General features: G+C 38.9%; 1 protein-coding gene across 8 annotated transcripts in view; it reads left to right on the forward strand.

Moving 5' to 3' along the window:
- msi2b (musashi RNA-binding protein 2b) overlaps positions 1-23,680 on the forward strand; it is a 260,386-nt gene that overhangs the window by 200,549 nt on the left and 36,157 nt on the right. For all 8 annotated transcript variants that reach the window (XM_053507328.1, XM_053507327.1, XM_053507329.1 and 5 more), the window contains exon 10: positions 3,396-3,470. In XM_053507328.1, coding sequence (XP_053363303.1) covers positions 3,396-3,470 — 75 coding nt within the window. The remainder of the gene's footprint in view (positions 1-3,395; positions 3,471-23,680) is intronic.

The following is a 23,680-nucleotide window of genomic DNA, read 5'->3' on the forward strand; positions in this document are numbered from 1 at the left end:
AAATTAAATAACATTGGTTATCAGTTCTATTCCAGTAAACTGGTTACAGGATCATGGGCACCCAAGACTCACCCGTTGGCCGGGTGATCCTACACAAAAAAACAATGCAGCACAAATCGCCAAAATACATTGATGCTGGCCATGATAGAAAGGCTCGAGACAAACCAGTGCACCACAGCACCAAGTCCTGGTTCCAGACACCACAACACACCCCCAGAGAACTTGTGGAGTTACGGTATACTGCAAGGAGCCAGAGCTGCCCTGGTGGCACAATGGGAACCTACACAGTATCGGACATAATGTTTTGCATTGTAGTGTTATTTTGCATCGTGTATTTAGTCTAGTATATAATTAAACACGTAAGTTAGCCTTCAAGATCCTGTTCAGTTATATCAAGCGAAAAAGGATGCAGTCTATAAGCCTTTACTAAAATGTTAAACTCTAAAGAAGGTCAGTTTCTTTACTGAGCATTTCCTACTGTCAAATTAAATTCATCAGCTCTCACATACACTGTCATATGTTTTCACTTACCCGAACCAAAAATACTGTATAAACAAGCCTATGATTTACAGTCATGTGAAAAAATTAGGACACCCTTTGAAAGCATGTGGTTTTTTGTAACATTTTTAATAAATGGTTATTTCATCTCCGTTTCAACAATACAGAGAGATTAAAGTAATCCAACTAAACAAAGAAAACTGAAGAAAAGTCTTTTCAAGATCTTCTGTAAATGTCATTCTACAAAAATGCCTATTCTAACTGAGGAAAAAGATAGGACACCCTCACATGTATTCCCTCTTAAATTGGCTCAGATCTCACACAGGTATATCACACCAGGTGCACATAATTAGTAGATCGTTACTCTGCATGTTGAATGAGGCTTGCCCTATTTAAACCTCAGACATTTAGTTTGGTGTGCTCCTGACTGTTGAAGTGAGAGTGAGCACCATGGTGAGAACAAAAGAGCTGTCAGAGGACTTCAGAAAAAAGATTGTAGCAGCCTATGAGTCTGGGAAGGGATTTAAAAAGATCTCAAAAGATTTTGAAATCAGCCATTCCACTGTCCGGAAGATAGTCTACAAGTGGAGGGCTTTCAAAACAACTGCCAACATGCCCAGGACTGGTCGCCCCAGCAAGTTCACCCCAAGAGCAGACCGCAAGATGCTAAAAGAGGTCTCCAAAAACCCTAAAGTGTCATCTCGAGAACTACAGCAGGCTCTGACTACTGTTGATGTAGAAGTACATGCCTCTACAATCAGAAAGAGACTGTACAAGTTTAACTTGCATGGGAGGTGTGCAAGGAGGAAACCTTTGCTTTCCAAGAGAAACATCGAGGCCAGACTGACATTTGCCAGAGATAAAGTTGACAAAGACCAGGACTTCTGGAATAATGTTCTTTGGACAGATGAGTCCAAAATTGAATTATTTGGACACAACAGCAGAGGACATGTTTGGCGTAAACCAAACACAGCATTCCAAGAAAAGAACCTCATACCAACTGTGAAGCATGGAGGTGGAAGTGTCATGGTTTGGGGCTGCTTTGCTGCAGCAGGACCTGGTCAGCCATCATAGAATCCACGATGAATTCTACTGTGTATCAGAAGGTGCTTGAAGAACATGTGAGACCATCAGTTAGAAAATTAAAGCTGAAGCGGAACTGGACCATGCAACATGACAATGACCCAAAACATACTAGTAAATCAACCAAAGATTGGCTGAAAAAGAAGAAATGGAGAGTCCTGGAATGGCCAAGTCAAAGTCCAGATTTGAATCCCATTGAGATGCTGTGGGGTGACTTGAAAAGGGCTGTACGCGCAAGAAACCCCTCAAACATCTCACAGCTGAAAAAGTTCTGCATTGAGGAGTGGGGTAAAATTTCCTCAGACCGATGTCGAAGACTGGTAGATGGCTACAAGAACCGTCTCACTGCAGTTATTTCAGCCAAAGGAGGTAACACTCGCTATTAGGGGCAAGGGTGTCCTATCTTTTTCCTCAGTTAGAATAGGCATTTTTGTAGAATGACATTTACAGAAGATCTTGAAAAGACTTTTCTTCAGTTTTCTTTGTTTAGTTGGATTACTTTAATCTATCTGTATTGTTGAAACGGAGATGAAATAACCATTTATTAAAAATGTTACAAAAAACCACATGCTTTCAAAGGGTGTCCTAATTTTTTCACATGACTGTATGTAGAGCGGATATCATTGAGATTTATCAGCTTTTTAGAGCAGTGGAGTCTAGACAGAGCTGATCTTGAGCATGAAAAAAGAGAAAAATGACATTTACTGTATAAGAAAGTTTCTCTTGGGATCTTTACAGTGATGGTGTCTGATGACTGCATATGGTTGTTACATTTATTTACACAAACTGCTGCAATTGAAGCCTGGCCAGACATTTAGTGTCTGGGAGCCTGCTACTGTATAATAAGGCATTGTGGCAGAATAAGAACAATGAGTCCTTGGGCCTCGGTTCCTCGGTTTTGCATGGAGGCTCAAGCAGTAGCCACTCCTCAGTGCTGGCAGGGAGACGGCCTGAGCATGTGCATTGAGTCTCATCCCAGTGTTTTTTTTTTTTTTTTTTAAACAGCACCATCAAGATGCACTCCAACAGAGACAGGCACGCATATACTGCTGATTTGCTATTTTTTTCGCCATGGAGAAGTCAACGATGTATTTCAGAAAATGAGCCGCTGGGAAGCCGAGTAACTCACCAAATCGCCTTCATTTAAAAGTTCTGCCTCAGCAACCAGCGGGTAAAACAGATTGCGAGTAAATTCCGGACTAAAGCTCCAGCATGCTAGCTCTGTCTTTCACTCCACTTTGGAATGACTTTAGCAATCGCTCGATCATATTCCTGCCATTCTCATCCGGTATTAGCGTGCGAGCGGCTGAAGCTCTGCGGTTCGGAGAGACTCTAATCCGTGATGTCCTGGCACGGCTATCAGCTTGCCATTGTCTCGCGCTGTCGTGTCCTTCATGATCGATTAGCCCAGGCTATAAAAGAAAGGTTATCGATCAATGACAGCAGTGTTGGGTGGGAGAGAGAGAGAGAGAGAGAGAGAGGGGTGACAGCAGCGAATATGTCCGCTTTCACCGCTACAGGGAAGAGGATGAGCTCCAGGGAAGAAAACAGCTATCACTTCTTATGATACTTACACTGCTCATTACCTCGGAGTGTGCTTCCCCATCTTGCTAATCTGTTATCTAGCACCTATTTGGAAGGTGTTTGTGGAGGGGGAACCAGAAAGTGTGAAACGTGGGTGTATGGGTGGATGAGCAGGTGCAATTGTATTTTGTGTGTGTGTGTCGGCTTGGATTTCTGTACTGGGTAATAGTAGTTCATTGGGAGGTCTAGATGGTTTATCACAGTACTTGTTTTTTCTTCTGTCTCTTCAGGTTACCCAAACATCGTAGCGACGTACGGCCGTGGATACACTGGCTTTGCCCCGAGCTACAGCTACCAATTCCCTGGTAAGTTCCATCTTGTTAAGCCCTGTATGTAGCTTCTCTCTCCTGCTGCTATCTAGTAATGGCTTCCCTGCTGGCCAGTAAACACACACACCCACTCACTTTTCGCTCCCCGCAGAAGCCCCATGCTGAAAATATACATAAAGATACACCCAGACCCCAGCGCCTATTGGAATCCTGTTAAACTATAAGACTTGAGACATTTCCATGCAGTTCATATACAGTAAAACCGTACACACGTGCACAGCATGCCAGTACTTCTGTATACAGTATGTATATGTGAGGGGAAAGTGTTTTCCTAATTTGTAGTAACTAGTCTTGGCAAATCTCTGTAGCAATTGTGGTTGAATTGATGTGATGTGATTAAGTACCCTTATCATGGGTGTAATGAATTTCCTTAGGAAAAGAACCCGTCCTCGAGAGGCAGCTTGAGACACAGACCTGCCGAATACAATACAATTGATTATGGCGCAGTGCCACAATGCTTTATCGGTTATCTACTGACTCTGCTCCTGCTACTCTTAATGTAGACTCTTGCCCACAAGCCAGAATAAAACAAAAGTCTTATTTAAAGTTTAGTTGCGCATACGTACAAAGAAGTTAATGCCAAAATTCCGCAGATCTGTGTCCACGCCACAGGGGTATTTACACACTTACTTCTGACACTTACATACCTGCCTCTGACTAGCGTTTACCTGCCTCCGACTAGCATTAATCTGCCTCTGACTACAACTAGCGACTTTGGATGGTGGCTGATGTTAGAAAATGTTTTTATTTTTGTCTTAAATTCTTTTATACTCTTAATGGTGATTAATAAACTTTATGCACTTCTGCTATGTTGATTCCTTTCATGCTATTCAATGAAAGGGTTTTTCTCATAAGTATTCCCAGTATTCATTACAGTGCTCTGCCTCACCCTGATCACATGATTCGCAATTTACTGAACTCACTTTTTTTTTTTTTTTTTTTTAATCAAAAGCATGACAAACTGAATTGGATCCCATACACACATTACAGCATCAGTTAGAGAGCAGAGCGTCAGGTAGCTGCTGTGATGATGAAGTGCTTTTTTTTTATCCTTTTATTCCTTTCTGTTTGCTCATTCCTGCATCGAAAAAAAACAGCACCACCTAAAGTGCTCTAATAATAAGTAGAAGACTAATAAACTCGTTTTATATGCAAGTAAAAAGAAAATAAATCATTTATAATGTTTAAAAGCATTTAAATATTAATTCAGAAAAGACTCCTTGTAGTTAAAAGGACCTCATGGGCAGCTTCAAAAGCTAAAATACATATGCTACCATCGCTGTGTAAATATAGCTGATTGCCGCTTTATAAAGGACATGGCTGTACTACTTTGATGCCAGGGTGCAAATAAACCTCAAACAAGTGTCTTAAAAGGACTTGGTGGAGAGACAGATTGTTCCCGAGCTGTGCTGGATAGATAAATGAGGGAGGGAAGGGATAATGAGCGAGCATGAATTGGCAGGCACTTGAGAAAGCTCTGCTGTGACTAAGCCTGGAGTTGGGGATTAAAATGTGCACGAAGGCCTCTCTCTCTCTCTCTCTCTCTCTCTTTCTCTCTCTCTCTCTTTCTCTCTTTCAGTTAGCATTAGCCTATCTTTTGCTTCTTCTGTCAGTAGGCCTAGCTTAGTATTGGGCTGCATGTTGTGGTCTTTTCTCAGAAGCACTTCCTAGAAAAAAAAGCTTTCTAATACCTATCTAATATCTGTCAAAGAAGAAAAAGATGGTCATGCTCAAACATTATATTCCTCTGGGGTTGCTCTAAATGTTTCCGTACTAGGATCTATTGAATATGTGCGATTTTAGAGGAGATATTGACCTCATGGAGGTGTTGGGTGGTGAGACTCTGTACCGTTCTGCTTCTCAGCTCTGGCTTGTAGATCATGCCAGTGACTCAACACAGTGTCAGCTACTTCAACGTCACCTGTGGTTTCATAGCTAAAAAAGAAAGAGCCTTTTCACTTGTCCTTTAATCCTACGGCTTTCCTTGTAAAATTATCTTTCCCAGTGCCACTCAGATTGAAGCCCTCCATCTCTTCCATTTCAGGTATTGTCAATGACCTTGGTGTTAAACTTCTAGGGTGAATGAGCTTTTTCCAGACAACTTGTAGCACCTGGGGATTTACCAGAAGCTCAGCTGCAGCGCAGGTTCAAATTGACTGTTGAATAGAGGGAAGGTAATATTTTTCAAGGCACTCTTTTTAATCTCCACAGGTGACTGCATTTGTAACAGGTCACAGGAAAATGTACTGTTTGTGTGTGAAGTCTTATCCTGTAAGAATAACCCAAAATCATGCTTTTTTTTTCTTCTTCTTTTTCTCTTTTGGTAATTTTGTAGATCTCTCCAGCTATTAGTGTTAATCAGTGTGTAATGGTTTGAGTGTGAAAATAACCTTCCATAATTTCCCTGTTTTATGAGATTATATAAACAGCGCTGTGTCACGTCCTACTGATGAGGACATATGAACATAGCGTTTGTAGAATATAATAAAACACTGAAGGTTATTGCCTGCTGGATGTGCCAGGTAAAGAGAATGCAGCAGCTGGTCCAATTTCCATGACAGAAAATGCAGCCATCTATTCCCTATTTAATAATTGTATCTTTATTTTATCTTACCCATAGAATATAGCCTCGCTTTCTTCATGCCTAGGTTTTTGATTTCGCCCCACATTACATGGCCGTTCCTCTCTATTTCTGCAGACTGAATTGTCTCGTCTCTGTTCGGCCTTGATTTGCGCCGTCGGACACGGGCCGCACTGATGAGAGCTGAAGGCTCGAGCGTAGTCAAGGTCACAGCCTTTCCAAACCCAAGAGCGCTCAGAGGTGTATAATAACCCTGTCTTTTAGTTTCCACTCCTCTATTTCTTCTCACTGGGTTTTTTGTGGAGAACGAGAGGGAGAGCTGGAATTGGCGCTTCACTTTTGATTAGGGCCCAATCAGTTATGCAAACAGAGAGGCTGTCAGGGACAGGCCCCTGTCTGCGCACCTACACCCCCCCTCCCCCTGCACCCCTCCCTCCTCCTCAGTCCTTACTAACCTGCCGGACAGATAACATGGTGGGGCTCGAAGGAAATTGGAACACAAACAAACAAATAAACCTGCAGCTTTCAACATTTCTGTGGAGAAAGAGGAAATGGAGACGGTAGACGTCGGTATTTTGTTTCTTGTTGAAAGAGGTTATGATACGTGTCTTTCACTGCTGGATGCAGAAAGTATCGTTCGATGGCTGGAGCTAAAGGGTTGTATAGAGAAAATAAACGGGTAAAGGTTTCATTCATACATCGACTGAAAAAAGAGAAGAAAGAAAAGAGAAGAACACTGGTTTCAAAAGCAGCTGTGCCACGTCATCATGCTCTTCACCCAAATTAGTTCTAATTAAAAAGGCTGCTTATAAAGCAGCAGGCATGCAGTAAGCACATTCAGCATGCTGCAGGCTCAAAACTGGGGCCACACTGCTGGACTCAATGGAGCCACTCAAATATGCATGCACAAACATACAAATTAATTAATTAAAACCTCTGGTTAATTCAAGGCTTTCTTTAAGCGGTCACAAGCAGCTGTTGTATAATTATATGAGGACAGAGCAGGAGCACAGGTCAGTGTGGTCTCATGGAGATGCTGCTGACAGTCTCTGAAGCTTCCGGTCTGATTATACTTTCACCCTTAGACCCTTGGGTTTATGCCTACTCGTCAATTGAGTCAAATTCAGTTTAGAAACTTTAATCAGTTAGAAACATTCTATGTGCTATTCTACATTTTAGCTGCTTGTCTTGTTTTACTTGACAATGGAGTGCAATAATTTGCATAACCTTAGTGAGTAAATGAAGAAGTCATGGAAATGTAAATTTATAAATATAAATATTTCAAAAATATTTCTTGTTCAGTAACAATAAAAATGGTCAAATAATTAAAAAGTTATGAGTAAAACATGTATATCATGTAAAGATGAATATGATAAACTGTATATAATAATAATAATAATAATAATAATAATAATAATAATCTTAGAATCAAACGTAATCTTAGAATCAAATGTAATAATTTATTCACCCCTGCAGAACCCTGTATGTTTTCTTAATGTATAAGGGGCGCCACATCAGATCATTCAATCTATATAATCTGCCAAATTTTATGCTAAGTGCCCCTTCTGTCACAACCTGCCCATTTTCTAACTCGGCTTCAAACTGGCATTACATGCAAGCGCTGGGTTGAATGGGGCATAGAGATAAGGGCAACAGTGGCAACCCAGTCTTGGTGAAGCTCAAACCAGGTCAACCCTCCAATCAGAAAACCAGAGCTCCTACTGCTCGTGCATGATACCTTTATATTAATTTTTATATTAATTTTAAGTCTTTAAATAAATGCATATTCGCTTAGTTTTTGAGGGAGACAGAACTCTACTTTAAATTCAGTAACTGCTCATCTTCATCTACGTCATTAGGACAATAACATGCATACTGTTACCAACAGTTGCTTCCTGTTTGTCTCCTTCCCTCAAAGAAAAATTTGCCTTTGGCTTCCACATTTGCCCCACCAAGGACGAGTCCAGTCTAAATGAGCTCCCATAGATAGTGGGATGAAGGAAGGATGACTTTCTCCTGCCCTCTAGGTTAATCCTCATGTCTCTCAGCCGGAGAGATGCTACTCATCTGTCTGGTAATTGCTGTAGTCAAGGAGGTGACACTGAGTAAAATGGAACTGAGGCTGCCTGTAGAGAATACTTGTGTCTGTTCCGACTGTATTTGCATCATTGCATTCCGTCTACTACACAGAACACACAGGGGGAGAAGGCATATATTTCTTTTCTAGATTTTGTTTCATTAAATAGAGGTTTAGACTGAACTTAGACGTTGCATTTCATTCTTCTTAATTAAAATATGATGGTTAGTGGCATGCAATATTCACGCTGTGATGTAATATTAATGCTGTAATTCTGTAATACTAAGAAGTTTAACCATCTCGTATCACCGTAGCAAAGCCATCCGACTGCCCTCTGATAATGGTGCAGTGAGATTAATGTTGCATCTGATCTGTTTGAATTGAGGTCTCAGAATGACGTGCCTCAACTTTTAAGCACTTGAGCTACAAAGTGCAATCTGTATAGCCCATGGTATGACTGTAAAGCAAAGATATGTGTCAGTACTGTACAATAGAACTCATTAAATGTAAGAGATGTGCTGTGTTTACTGCTGATGCTGTTGCTGATTTGATGTGTTTTGCTGAACTCTGAGCCCTCTGCTTAAAGAAATGAAGTTCCTAAGCTTCACCACTTTTGTGCCATCATAGCTAGTATTAGGCAAATACAACCTCAGATGAAAAACATATAACTTTTTTTTGCCATGCCATTATTTATTTATCAAAACTTAAGCCAAAAAATGTGTGCAATACTAAGTACCCTTATGATTCAATATTTTGCAGATCCACCTTTACCAGCAATAACTTAAGTAATCATTTTCTCGGTGACTATCAGTCTCTCAGCATTGTGCAGGAATTTTGTCCAATTGCTTTAGTTCATTGAGGTTTTTTGGAATTTGCTCATAAATAGCTCTCTTAGTATCCACAGCAATTCAATTGGGTTGAGGTCTGGACTTTTATTAGGTCATTCCAAAACTTTGATTTGTTCATTTTTAAGATATTAAATATATGATATATAGTTACTGGTGTGCTTCAGATCATTCTCCCGTTGCATGACCCGATTTCGACCACGTTTTAGCTGTTGAACATCCTGTATAGCCTCATGTTTGCCTTTAGAATACTCTGGTCTACAGACAAATTCTCAACTTACCCAGGCCCAGTGGCTGCAAAATTAACTCAAATCAGCACTACTCCACATACATGCTTGACTGTGAGCATAAGGAGTTTCTGCTGAAATGCTGTTTGGTTATCACCCAACACCTTACTAGCCAAATCACTCTGCTTCAGTCTCATCTGTCCATAATACATTGTTCCTGAAGTCCATGTTCTTTTTAGACAGTAAAGGCGTCTTTTCCAAACCCTTCCAAACTAACTGTACATGTTCAGTCATTTACTAATTGTGCCATCATGGACTTTAACATCCATCATGCTCAGTGAGTCTTGTATGGTCTGAGATGCAGCTCTTGTGCTTTTAGTATTTCTCTAAGCATTGTATGGTCTGACCTTGAGGTGAAAGTGCTGGGACGTCCAATCCTGGGCAGCTGTCTTGAATGCTTTCCACCATGAATGATCTTTCTCACTGTAGAACGTTGAATTCCAAATTGTTTAAAAATATCTGTGTAACCCTTTCCAGATTGATGTGTAGCAACAACATTGCTTGTCTAAGACCATTGCTTATGTCTTTCTCGCTTGGCATTGTGTTAACATACACCTGAATGCTCCAGACTAGCAAACTGCCAAAACTTCTGCTTTTATAGAGGTCTGCCCAACTGCTGATGATCAATTAATCAAGGGCTGACGATTAGCAGCACCTGGCTGCAACATATACTCTTAAATCTTGTGAAAGCAGGAAGAAGGGGAATTTAGTATTGTCCAATTTATTTATGTTTTTTGGTGTTTTGGCTACATTTTGTAAATAAATCATGGCATGGTGAAAAAAGTTATATGTTGTTTGTCCGAGGTTGTATTTGCCTAGTCCTGAGACCCGCTTCGATGAGATGATTTTTATTATTGTTTTTACCCAGAAACTTGAACGTAGAATTAAAAGAGGGAGTACAAACTTTTACACATAACTCTAGGAGAGCTACATTGGCGCTCTAAGTTTGTTGTCTGTTTAATGTTGCCACTAATTCTGTCTTTAATTTCTCAATAAAATGATCTCAAACATCTCTGAACGACACTATGTTGAATAAGAAAAGGGCATCGAAATATCAAAGAATATCAACTATCCTTTCATGAACCATTTTATTTCGGCACAATAATAGATACTCGTGGCCATCTGTGCTCAGTGAGAATTATGACTGACAGTATTTGCCAACTTCACTGTACCAATATGTCACTCTCTGGCTGTGTAGGCAATGGCTAGACAGTCCTTTAGCCCTGAACGTTTAATGCTCCAAACCGACTTCTTTTCCATGCTTTCATACAGTAAAGCACTTTCAGGGTTTTCTTCTTCAGTCTCCTTTACAACCTTGCACCTTATCCATCCCTGCATAAATTCAGCTTGTATCTTAAGTACACAAGGATCCTTATGTATATTCTAAGGTGTATCTTAATCCGTTTTTGTTTGTATTTATTATTCACAGTATATCTTCTTAATTATCAGGACCTACTGTTGTTTGTGCGACACAATACAGTGCAGCGCTCTTGAGATTGTAGAGTCTGCTGTACCCATGGGATGATGGATACACCTATGAGTTCTCGTCATGCTTTATGCATTCTGAAAAATGGATCTATGAAATGCGCTATTAATCAGACCCTGCTTGTATGTCATGCTGATATATAGTAGATTTATTTCTTTGAGAACCTGCCTGGCTAAACTGACAGTATTGATCGAGACTACATCTTGTTGAGAAGTGTGTTGTAGATTTCTCTTTTGCATTGAATTGTAGTTCACATTTCATTATCCAAGGATTCTACATTTCCCCTGGAACTTCCATGGCACTGTCTACATCCTTGGTCTGTGAATTACTCGAGTGGACGTGTGATTGACCTAACCACACAAGCCACACGATTAATGTCAAACTGCCGAATTCTGACCCATGTTCTCGGCAGAGCCGAACCCCTGCAGTGATCATTAACTCACTGTGCTCACGCATGTAATTTCGAGGGCTGAAGCTTGTCGAGATGTGATGGGCAGCGCAGTGGCATGTTCCATGTTGCTTTCACTATCAGCACACTCATTAGGGGGAGATGTAGACATGAGGCTTTGACATGGCTGAGTTCACTGCACATGAATGGCACTGTTGCTTTCTTGGATTGGGGATCCTCATCACCCAGGTGCAGCTTTTTTTTGTTTTTGATAGCTTGGCAGAAAGGCCTGCTTGAAAGCAATCCAAGTCAAGGGCTTCTGCTGGAGAGGAATGACTCACCTCTCTTTTGCTGGATGAAAAGATGGTTTGTTGAGATTGTGCTGCCTCCCTTTATATTAGCCGCCTTCTTTCTCTTGAAAGCTAGCCTTATTTTTATTCATCCCTCTCCTAGTGGCTTTTATAATGCATGAATCGACCAATAAAGCTTTTCCTGAGTGTCCGTGAAATAGAGGAGACTGGAGCTCACAGCATTTGATTTTTTTTGTATGTGTGTTTAAATGATGCGTAATTGATATTTACTGAGCAATTCTTCAGATACATTACACAGCTACAGTCTGAATGTTAAACCAATGCAGGGTTGAGGAATTACCGTATAAACACTTTTATACATAAAAAAAAAAAATGAATGACCGGATATCATGTGTTTTGATTCACATTTCATTCTCCTCCATCATCGCTACTCATTAATGGAAACAAACTACCATGGGACTGACTGACCATTCTCATATAGAAGTGACACTGATATAGAAGTGACACTGATATGGAACAGGCAACTCAGTGGAGGTTTCACTGGTGTGAGTGCATCAGGCATGTCGGCTTTCCTGAGTATTTTTAACACCTCATTCTCACTGCTTGGATAAGAAATGGCCACCAACGAAAAAATATCAGATTTGACACAAATTGACACTCAAAGTTTTGTCTAGCTGTGTCTACGAATACACAATTATCAAAAGCCACAGTAGCACTGCCGTGCCTGACTGTACAAATATCAATTGTGTAGTGAAAATGGTCCACCTGCCAAACCGTTTCTGGCCAACGCTGGTAGATAGGCTAAATAAGACTGACAAATTATCCATAGCCTCAGATGGACTACAGCAGGAAAACAACAGTTTAATTCCAATGTACGATATATCAGTTTAGATAAATTATTTGCAAATTTTGTGATCACATCATTTATGCAAATACACTTGTTTTGTATAGAGTATTAAAGTATTACTGTATTTCTCCCCCAGATGCAATATAAACAACACAAACCACATAACACAGTAAAAATAGGGTGGTGGTTGGTTATTGTTAATATATTCATACAGCGGTACCTCGGCAAAGGAAATGGTTCCAGTCACCAAAAAATATTACTTATAATTATATATAATTATATTTTTGCATATAAAAACAATCAAAACCATTAAAAAAAAACATGTAAATTAAGTAAAATAAGAAATAATAGAGATATTATTAGATATATAATTATTATGGAGATGTTAGACATATAATAATATTATTAGACCTTCCTGAACTGTAATTTATGTTTCCTCTTGGCAATGGCAGTTTTTAAAAAGAAACTGAAAGTGGCTTTCTTTTTATAAAGCTGCCGATCATTTTTCTATGAAATTGTATATTTATAATCTGTTCCCATGTGACAGTTGTTTTGGTTCCATGTTTTTACTCTCACAAGATTTTCTCTCCAAATCAAATGGGGAATCCCAGAGATGCAAGGAGGTCAGCTGACCATGTTTAAAGAGAAGGCGTGAGGCTAATGCTCTAGTGTTATTTATATTCATACGACCAATCGGCATTAAAACTGTAAATCTTTCTGTCCATTTAAAGTTACTTCAAAATTGGATGAATCATTATTAGAACACTATCACAGATTCTTTCATCATCGTACTCCCGAATCCACTTATAAAGCCGGTGAGGCTGATGCAATACTCTCGCACCCCCACATGCACACACACTCACAAAGTGTGCAAAACTGGAAAGTCAATGACGGCACAATTAGACGAAGACCTACAAGTATGGTTGGTTTGGAAGGGTTGCCAGGAGAAAACCTCTTCTGTCTAAAAAGAACATGGAAAACATAACTGAAGTTTGCAAAACTGCATCCAAACAAACCACAGGTATTCTGAAGTAATGGCTTATGGACAGATGGGACCAAAGTGGAGTTGTTGGAGTTGTTAATGCCCAGCATCATGTTTGGCAAAAACCAAACAGCATTTCAGCAGGAACATCTTATAAACAGTGTCAAGCAAGGCAATGTAGGAGTCATGGTATAGGCTTGCAGTTATTGAGTTGACCATGAACTCATCTTTATACCAAAATTTTCTAGAGGCAACTATGAGGACATCTGTCCGATTGATGGATTATGCAACGGGTCAATAATCTGAAGAATTTCTGAAAAATTCTAAAAGAATGGCTGAAAAAAAAAGCAAAGTCCAGACCTCTCTCCAACTGAAATGCTCTGGCAGGACCTTAAGAGAGCTGTGCATAAGCGAATGGCCAAAAACCACAAACAACTAAAGCATTGTTGTAATGAAGAATGGACTAAAATGATGTGAGACTGATAGTCATACAATAAATTATTACTTCAAATTATTGCTGCTAAAGTGGGATCTACAAGCTATGGTTATGGGGTACTTAGTATCTATGGTATACTATATATCATTTTTCTCTTTTGCGTCATTTTTGTTGAATAAATGACGGTGTTGTAAAAAATATTAAATATAAAAAAATATGATATATTGATGTCCGCCTGAGGTTGTATTTACACAAAATGATTGTTGTTTTTACATAAAAAAAAACATAGACTTAAAAGTGGGGGTACTAACTTTTGAACATGTCTTTGCTTTTAGCCACAAAGTTCAGCATCACAAGTAAACATGTTTGCTTATAATGTGAGTTATAATTAATGTGCATGTAGTTACCCAGAAGCACAATGTAGAATTTATCACAGGTTTCTCTGTTAAAATGGCTTTTCAAGAAAGTGAGAGAAGACAGAAAGGGAGGGCAGACCAGGACGCGTCCCCTCCAGGGCTGTAGGGTGGAACAGATGTGTCCTTGTTCTCTCTCCAGGCCACAGCAGCCCAGCCGAGCACAGCCACTGACAGGGCAAACCGGCCGGAAAAAACAGAGAAAAATGGAAAGCTAAATATTGGCTTTATCTCTCCAGTTATAAAAGCCCCATGAAATTGATTGGATGCTGCCAAGTCTCTCCCGAGTGGTGTCTTTCACTGCAAATGCAAAACAATGAGCTGGCATAGTCTATTAATTAACCCACTTAATTAATCCCAATTCAGTGAAGTTAATCTCTTCCTAGGGCTTGCTAGATCTACTGCACAGGTGTCTACTTGACATAGTCCTCAGTCCTCATGGCATTGAAGCCTAACACTGAAGACAAGGTACATCAGTCGGGATCGCTTGACCTACAGCTAGCTACAGGTACACTGGTAATCAGATGATAAGTGTTGATGGAGCTACGGTGAAAAACATGCTTTCCGTAACGATTTGGAGTCTAAAGATGATCAAGTGTGAGCAGATTTTTAATATTAGATTACTAATTGAACTGATTTATGCAGATGTGTTATAGTTGTGAAATTTTATATATTATGTTATGTACTGTATTAAGTGCGACTTAATGATGTATAAAGATTTCTCATCTGTGCACACTCCACATTACACTGTAGACTGGACAACCATGGACAATGCACATTTGCACATACATTGCAACATTTGCACACATATTGCATATTGCACACTTGCACTCACAATTCTCATTTGCACACTTCATTTTCCATTTATTCCACTTCTTATTTGCATCCAAATCTAAATTTATTTTGTCTTATACGGAAAAGTTTTATATTTCTTGTATATTTTTTTAATATTTATTTTTTTTTGGTCTAACTTCTTATAGGTAAACTATTTATTTATTTCTTGCTTCGCTTTAATTTTCTCTTATTTTTTGTGATTTTTAAAAAAAAAATTATTTAAGGTCACTACATATCGTACTGTGTATGACTGTGTATGTGACAAATAGAATTTGAATTTGAAAAAGATAATGACGTCAGTATCTTAAAATTATTAAATAGTCATGACTAATATACATCTACGCCAAAAACTGGTTTTATATAAGACCTTAATGACATTTATACAGTACCTCCAGTTACAACAGCATGTACACAAAGTGAAAAAAAGTACTTTACTCTTATCTAATAGAAAAAAAATGCACTCTCTGTGCTTTCTACTGAATAATGAATAGTTGTCAGGGAATCTCACTGCGTTGAAGAAGCACTGTACTATACACACATTTTTGCTCATGTGAAAAATTTTAGTTTTTAACTTGACTCTTATAGAAGTCTTTTACAGCCCTGAAATCACAGTGGCTATAAATACGATGGAAACCCTAATTTATAGATTGTTTTCTCCTTCTCCTTTGCACATGACACACTTGCATGCAGTGATTATTTGTATCTCGTCTTTAAACATCCCACATCTTTCACTCTCATTGTAATTTATTGCTATCAATTAGCGCTTGTTAATAAATTAGGATTTTAATGTTTTGCAAAAGTGATGTAGGTGCTGCACTGTAAATCTCATTAAGATATAAATCATTAATAATATAAATTAATTTATTAATAATCCATAATGGGCATTTTGGCTTTATGTGATGGCGATAATGGCGTGAACTCAACCCAGTGTTGCATTAAGGATAAACTACAGTACAGTAGCTTTCTGATTCTGATATAAAGCATGATATTGACTATAATGTGATGTGTAGGTCCTAGGAGATGGTTCTGATGAAAAACTTAATGCAGTTTGATTTGGTTTTGTGTGAGTTGCCAGAGCTGGCTTTATAAATATGACAATTATGCCCAGATTTTGTCTAATATGCTATTGCACTTACCCAAGTTAAAGAACTCTTTAAGCAGGATTTCCTGACAAATATCTCATAAGTAATGCTGACAGAGAATGTCTGTAGTGCACAATTTGCACATTGTATGTGATCTCTAAATAAATCACAGACCTGGGTGTGTCTTCATGAAGTATGGATGGTCATCCCACTAGACTTTCCATGTGTGCTACATATACAGTATATCGTCTAAATAAAAGAAAATCCTTTTAAACATTGTTATTATTGTCTTAAAGCATTTTTTATGGGGCTTGTGGAGGTACAAGCTGTTCTTTATAAAAATCTTGTAAAAAAATGAGAAGCTACTCAATGCATCAGTTTGAGGCAAAAAAGAACTGTTAACAGCTAATATAAATCACCGCAGTAATCAACCGATCGAAGACTTACAGTAATGATAACATTACCCCATCTCTATATGTAAACCCAATCTAGTCTGAATACAGCTTAAGATTAGTACAATTTAATTGAGATGACTTGAGTCTGTAGATTGAGTGTTTAAGGATTTTGAGGAATTCTGTATAAAGACTTTCCATGTTGGTCATATTTTATCATTTGTTTTGGTTGAAGAGTCCCTGAAGGTTTCTAAAGTACTTTCAGTGTAGATGGTTCTGGGTGACGGTACCTGTCATTGTACTTTCTGGGCATCTTAGATGTACCACAGCGTCCCAAACCACAGTGTGCTGTTCTGAAAGTTCACCATAACATGCTGAAAGTGTAAATGTGTTCACACATGGATGCAGATTGTCTAAGGAGAGGGATTTAAAAACTTGTCCTTCTGTAAGACCTGGTCTACTCCTGCTCAGGTAACATAATCTCTTGGGATGATGAATACATCAGTGTTTGACTTGTGTTTCATTATCAGAGCTGAAAGAAAGTTCCCCAATTGGGAAAAGTGCTTCTGTGAATGTATGAACAACTCTAGAGCTTGTTTTCCTAATTAACTGAACCTCACCTCGCTTGGTTGCATGAGCCAGAGAGGCAGTGCTCATCTCTCCTGAGAAAGTCCTTCCTCTTATGATCTGGTGTTTGGATGAATTGTGTGTAGTTGTTTTAAGTGATGAGCAGGTTTTGGGATGTTTGTCTGACTGCAGGATTTAAATTGTCAAGGTCATGCATGAGTTTCTTGCTTTCTTGTTCTGTGCCTAGAGGGCACCAGTGAGCATTTTCTCTGAATGTCAAGACACAATCTATGCCTTTTTTTCGGAGAAGCAAGCGTAAGAGTGATCATTACTCTTATCAGTGGGTGTGCAGGTGACTAGGATAAGGTTTGCTAACTACTTTTATGTCTAAACGTGTGGCATGTTCATGATGAAAGAAGGAAATGAAAAAAGGAAAAGATGTTTGTTATCTTTTGGTATAAAAGTGGTAAAACCACTTTTTTTCTTCTAAATTGTCTGAATCTATGTTGTTAACACCTCCTCCTTAATAAACTGGATGTCAGTCTGCTGGGATGTTATTATATGCCTAAAAAACTGCGTTCTTTTGCTCAGGGGCCAGGCTACAGGGACCAGCTAGAGGTGACAGGAAAAAAAAATATATCAGCATAAGATTGAGTATAAGAAACTGCAGGCATCTAAAACAATAACTAACAATAAGTTAAATTAGGCTCAGATAGTTAGCTATTGATTGCTTTTTGAAAATATAGAATTATATAAATCTGAGCTTTGTCTGTCATTTTTAGACCTAAGGTCTTGAAGTTTTTAATAAACAATCTAAAATGCAAAGGAAATAAAAAGCTTTGCTTGGAAGAAATTCATGTCCAGACCCCATAAACTATGATAGATTGGCAGGTAAGACAAAATTCTGCCATCACCAAATTTGTATAATTGACATAGTTAATCACCGCATGGCAAAATGTTTTCTAGCAACATAATATGCTTTAGAGCCTTCTATATTAATGCAGTCAATCAAAAGTGTCTAATTAACTTCTTATTTTGGAAAGAATGCTACTTATTAATAAAATATGAAGAACTAATATTCTGATAATAGTTTTCCCAAATTGATTTCTCCTTTGGCTTCACCTGTGATTGACTGTAAATTATTGTAAATTAAAGGACAATTTAGCAGCAAATTGCAAATGTTAATTAGCAAGATTGAGCAAGCCTTGTGGTGCTTTGGTCACCTCTGATGGCAGTTGACGAAGCTAATTACAATTCATTTTGTTGAGCGGTAAAATATAAACTGTAAATAACTGAAGATTATTCGACTTAATTTAGGATAGACTGTTGGCTAAGTGTTAACTAAATAACTAAACAAAAACAGGTTTTAATGTTATAGTGCATTAAACACACACATTTCTGCTAAGGACATTAGATGGTTAAAGGATACGTTAGTGTGTAAAAAAAATGTTGTAAGAGTAATGAGTAAGAACTAAAGCTGTATTCTGCTGGTACTGTATATAAATGAGAAGCTATTTTTCTATGTAGTGCCTTTAACAGTCTCAATTTAAAGCTTTCACTCATACAACCTGAACTTGTTTGTATAGTTACAAGCATGTTATATTAAAATTATGTCATGACAATTATCTACAGACAATACCACATAATACTGAAATCACTTTAGTTTACAAAAATGTATGCAATTAAAAAAATATTAAAGTGGTGATTAGAGAGATATGGCACAACCGTATCTCTGTCTAGATGAGGCCAGAAGTCAAAAACCAATTAACCAGGTAAAATCAATGAAGCAACCAGTAGGCCACTGGTAACTCTGAAAGAGCTATGCAAGGTGAGGTTGTACTATTAGAAAATATGCAACACTCAAGAGAGTGAATACTTATGCTAACCACTATGTTTAATGGTCTGTGTTCATTTGGTGTACTAATTTCACAATGTCAGTTTTAAAGTCCATTATTCGAAAATCAAGGCCTGAATTTTTATAGCTAGTCGGAAATATTATGTATGATGTAAATTTATGCCTGAAGCTTTTCCCTGTAATGGTTGAAATAGGAAGGAAGCTCGAGTAAAATAAATGGCAAACAGATTCAGAAAACTATTGCAAAATGCACTCACCAGCCATAACTTAAGAAAGCACCTGACTAATATTGTGTAGGTTTCCCCTTATGTCACGGAAACAGCTCCGACCCATTGAGACATGGACTCCACAAGACATCTGAAGGTGTGCTAGGGTTTTGGGCACCAATACATTAGCAGCAGATCCTTTAAATCCTGTAAGATGTGAGATGTGGCCTCTGTGGATCAAACTTGTTCATCCAGTACATCCTGCAGAGGATTTGGGGAATCTGGAGGTCAAGGCAACACCTTCATAGTTTTATTATGTTCCTTAAGTCATTCCTGAACATTTTGGCAGTGTGCATCATCCTGCTGCAAGATGTCACTTCCATTAGGGAATACTGTTGCTAGAAACTGTATTGTACTGGGTCTGCATTTGTTTAGGTAGCAGGTACTGTACGTAAAGTAATAAAGTAATACTGTAGGTGTTAAAGTAATATCCAAATGAATACCAGGCTGCAAGGTTTTCCAGTACAATTTACAGGTACACTGCCTTTACCAGCTTGCCATAGCTCATCCTCTTCCATACACATGATAACCTGAACATGATTTATCAAACCGGCCTCCCTTCATTGCTGTATGATCCAGTGTTGACTTCAGTTTACTTCTTGGTTGCCCTTCCTTGGATGGCTTTGGGTAGATATTAATCACTGCATACCATGAACACCCCACAAGGCCTGCCATTTTTGAGATGCTGCGACCCAGTCGTCTGTTAACTTCCTGCGTAATGCATCACACGCCTTGACAGGTGCCATTGTAATGAGATAATCAGTGTTGTGCACTTCACCTGTCATTGGTTTTAATGTTATGGTTGATATGTGTGTTTTCACCAACCAGTGTGCAAGACAGCTCTAAGCCTGTAGCTTTAAGTTAGCTCCACTCTTCTGTTTTCCCGCTAATCCTGTTGTAAAATCGTCTTTGATTAGGCATTACCAACACATTAAAGGTCATTAAGGCCACTAATATCGGGGTGTTTGGGGAGGGGGTGTCTGCGTTGAAGAATAGGAGGCATCCCATAAGAGACAAGGCTAATTACAATTCATTTCTCTATCTGAACCCAGCCATCTGCCAGTGTCAGCCGCTTATTGTCTATTGGCTCTCAATCATGAACAGGCCGCTCCAGCTGAAGATGTGTGTTTTAATTAGAGAGCTGCCATATAATTATATTTATATTTTAATGAAGACTTTGACAAAGAGTTTGAATGACTGTCCTTCATTGTTCACTGAAATGATAATATTTAATTATAATGTTTAAACATGCCAGATTTCGGTGCCTGAGTGCTTTTTGTCTCTTTGAAGCCCATATCATACACACACGTCTTCTGATATTATTATTATATTAGTCTCCTGTTTATTCTGCTGGATAGATGGTGAGCAGCCGAGAGTTGGTCAGGCAGTCAGTGTGAATCGACAAACGTGTTCAAAACTAAAATCGCACAGAGCTGCTCCGCCAGGTGTTGCAGCTCGGCTAGACTCAGCTTAGCAAATGAACCAAGGGATCCAACATTTATTTTTTTTTTTTGGTGTTTCCACTGTCACGCTAGCTGTACATCAGTACTGCGACTTTGAGCAAACTCTGGACATAGTGGGGTGGCTAAAAAATACTGGAAACCATTGATTGGCCAAATAGTTGTCACTGAATCATTCTGATTAACGTGTGTGAACAGATTGTCTTCTCTACCAGGATAATGATCTTCAGGGGTAGATTGACTGCCATGGTTTCGTTTCTTTTCTTTGTGGTTGATTTACTTTTAAACATGTCTCATTATTAACATTTCTTTCTCGCATTACAAGCTGCTAAAAGGGGGATCACCCACAGTGGAGCCAACCCTGCTATCTAGTCTTGGATCCAGCACTAAGGATGGCTGGCATTCAGTGGCTAGGTTTGCGAGAAGCCCAACAATGAGCCACCAATTCCCCTTCATCACATTAGATGTAAAGTCAATTTTTTTCCAAGATAGGTCTAAGCACTAATGGTATCTTAGGCGTGTAACTCTCTCTTTTCAGATGCTATAGTATGCATCCCCACATGCACAGTAGTGTATGTGATACATCAATGATAAAGCTAAAAAAGTTATGATTCAATACTCTTCAGTTCACTGATGATTCGATTGGATCCAGTTGGGAACTGATGCATCTGTTAGATTGTTATTTAAGTAATTATATATTTTTTTTCTTGAACTCCTGCTTACATTACATGTACATGACATCATTTTGCTCCCTAACTAGTGTCCTACATACACCATTTTCGATTCCGGCACAGAAAATATGTTCCTGGTGTTTGTGTCGTATTTTAAGTAGTGAAGTTTGCGAACCCACTTAAATGTTTGAAACTCCACATTTTTCATACTGAAATCACTATTTGGTTATTTGTTTTGACCCACTTCCTAATGAAGTCGGTTAAATAATATGCAAAAGAAAATCTGCGTCTGGCAATATTTTATTTCAGCAAGTGGCACTGTTGTGGTGGGAAAGATAGATAGAAGTGTGCATTGGGACTAAAAGAAAAGCCTTGTGAGTGGGTTAGGTTTTACTCTCATGCCTGTAGGAGTGGGCAGCCAGAAGCAAAGCTCACAGGATGAGACAAAACATTTCCAATAAGGATATTTTCTTTAAAAGTTAGGAACTGTGGACATCATTTGGTTAACTCTGTTGCAGATTTATCTCACTTTACCCCAGAAGTGCTGGCTGCTTTCACATGAAGGATTCAAATACATTTTATTTAGTGATTTGACGAAAATAAAAATTCTATTTCTGGTCTGTCCGCATGACATCCAGCACATCGGGCGACATATATACCCCTGGGATATACCCGTCATTTCAATTACAGTTAGGGGGTCGGGTTGCCTGCTTGACGCCCGATTGTCATTCACACACTATGGGCCAGTTAGCATGTTTATGGACTGTGGGAGGAAACAGGAGTCCTGGAGGGAACCCACTAAGCACTGGGAGAACATGCAAACTACATGCACAGAGCCGAGGCCTTTGAAGTGCAAGGCGACATTGCTAATCACTAAGCCACCGTGTTGCCGGTGTGGTAAATGCAACAAGGAAAACGTGTACTTTAACATCGTTCTCTTTTTAAGTGGTTTTATGTATAAAGTTTGTTACTTCGTTGAGAACTTCACTCCTAAGCTCAGGTGGAACTTTCATGGAATTTGCTGCCAGAGTGCAGTTACAGCAAGACTACCTAGTGAAACTGACATGGAGTCAAGCTTTTGCTGTGCGTTTAATATTTCAGTTCATTATTTCACTATATTACATCTGTCACACTCATAAACACGTGCACCACCACCGACAGGAGGAATGTTTAATTGCAGTGGAAAAATGATACTTGATTACGCCACATTAAATATGTTTTTCTCCCTCTCCTAACGCTTCACTGCATATCCGTTCATTAACTTGTACAGATATTTGAATATTAAAATTAGGCAGATCCCTAATGTTAATGTCTTCTGGTAAAGTTACTCCAAGATCTCTGCAGTTTTGCTAAAGTATTGGCACACAAGACATGGCTTTAAAACAAACTCTCTATGCTTGAACAAGCTCAATATAGAAGCCATGCGCGTTTTATATACAGAGTTAAGAGTTTTACATTTTGTTTTTACAATTTTTTTTGTTGTATTTTACTATCAATTGGAAGGGAGTGCCACACACTGCTCTTGTTGTTTAGTATAGAAACATGACTGCATGCATACACCCCTTATTTACCACAAATCGCCAGCAGTGCCCTCCCTGCTCCTTTTCAGTGCATGCATACAGTACCTGTTCCCTTCTTCTGCACCACAGATACCCAAAGTGAATTAAATAACACTTGGAAGCGACCAATTAATCTCAGATGCCTAATCTGCTAATAATAGCAGAGAGTGCCAGTAAAACAGGGAGGAGATTGAGCCAGTCTCGCTTGGACCTCCTCACAAATCACCCTTCTGTTCAGCACACCAGGCCCACCACGGCTATAGCCGCTATTCACGCAGACTGGTGACCAAATCGTCCCCTGATTGATTGGGTTCCAAAGCACAGACCATCATGCGACAAAGCGACAAAGAAAGATTTGCCTGCTTGGCTTTACGACTCTATGTCTCACTCGCATTACCCCACCCTGACAAAAGCATTGCCAAAGAGATAAGTGACTCAAGAGAACTACAGAGTGTTTTGACTGCTTATCCGTCTGCATATCACTGTTGTTTCGCCAGTGTTGGTCATGGTTAAACTTCAGCCTAGTAAGATTCTGCTTTGGACAGATTTTATTGGTGTTTAGTAACACAAGTGGCTCTTAGAAGCCATAAGCATCTGCTGCTCTTTCTCTCCTCCACTTCTGTTATGACAAGGTTTTGCGCCAGGCTATAGAGAGCATAATTGCACTTCTATAAATATTAGTGTCTTACTGCCTTCATATAGAGTATTAAGTAACACCTGAACCAGTGTTTCGTAATTCCTTTGGAGTACAAAAGGATTGGACAAAGCTGTACTAAATCGTGTAACCATTTGTTGAACGTATTGATTTTGGAGAAATATGTTCACATACTATAGTTAGATTATAGAT

The sequence above is a fragment of the Clarias gariepinus genome, chromosome 11, assembly GCF_024256425.1.
Source record: "Clarias gariepinus isolate MV-2021 ecotype Netherlands chromosome 11, CGAR_prim_01v2, whole genome shotgun sequence".
In the NCBI taxonomy this organism is placed as follows: Eukaryota; Metazoa; Chordata; class Actinopteri; order Siluriformes; family Clariidae; genus Clarias; species Clarias gariepinus.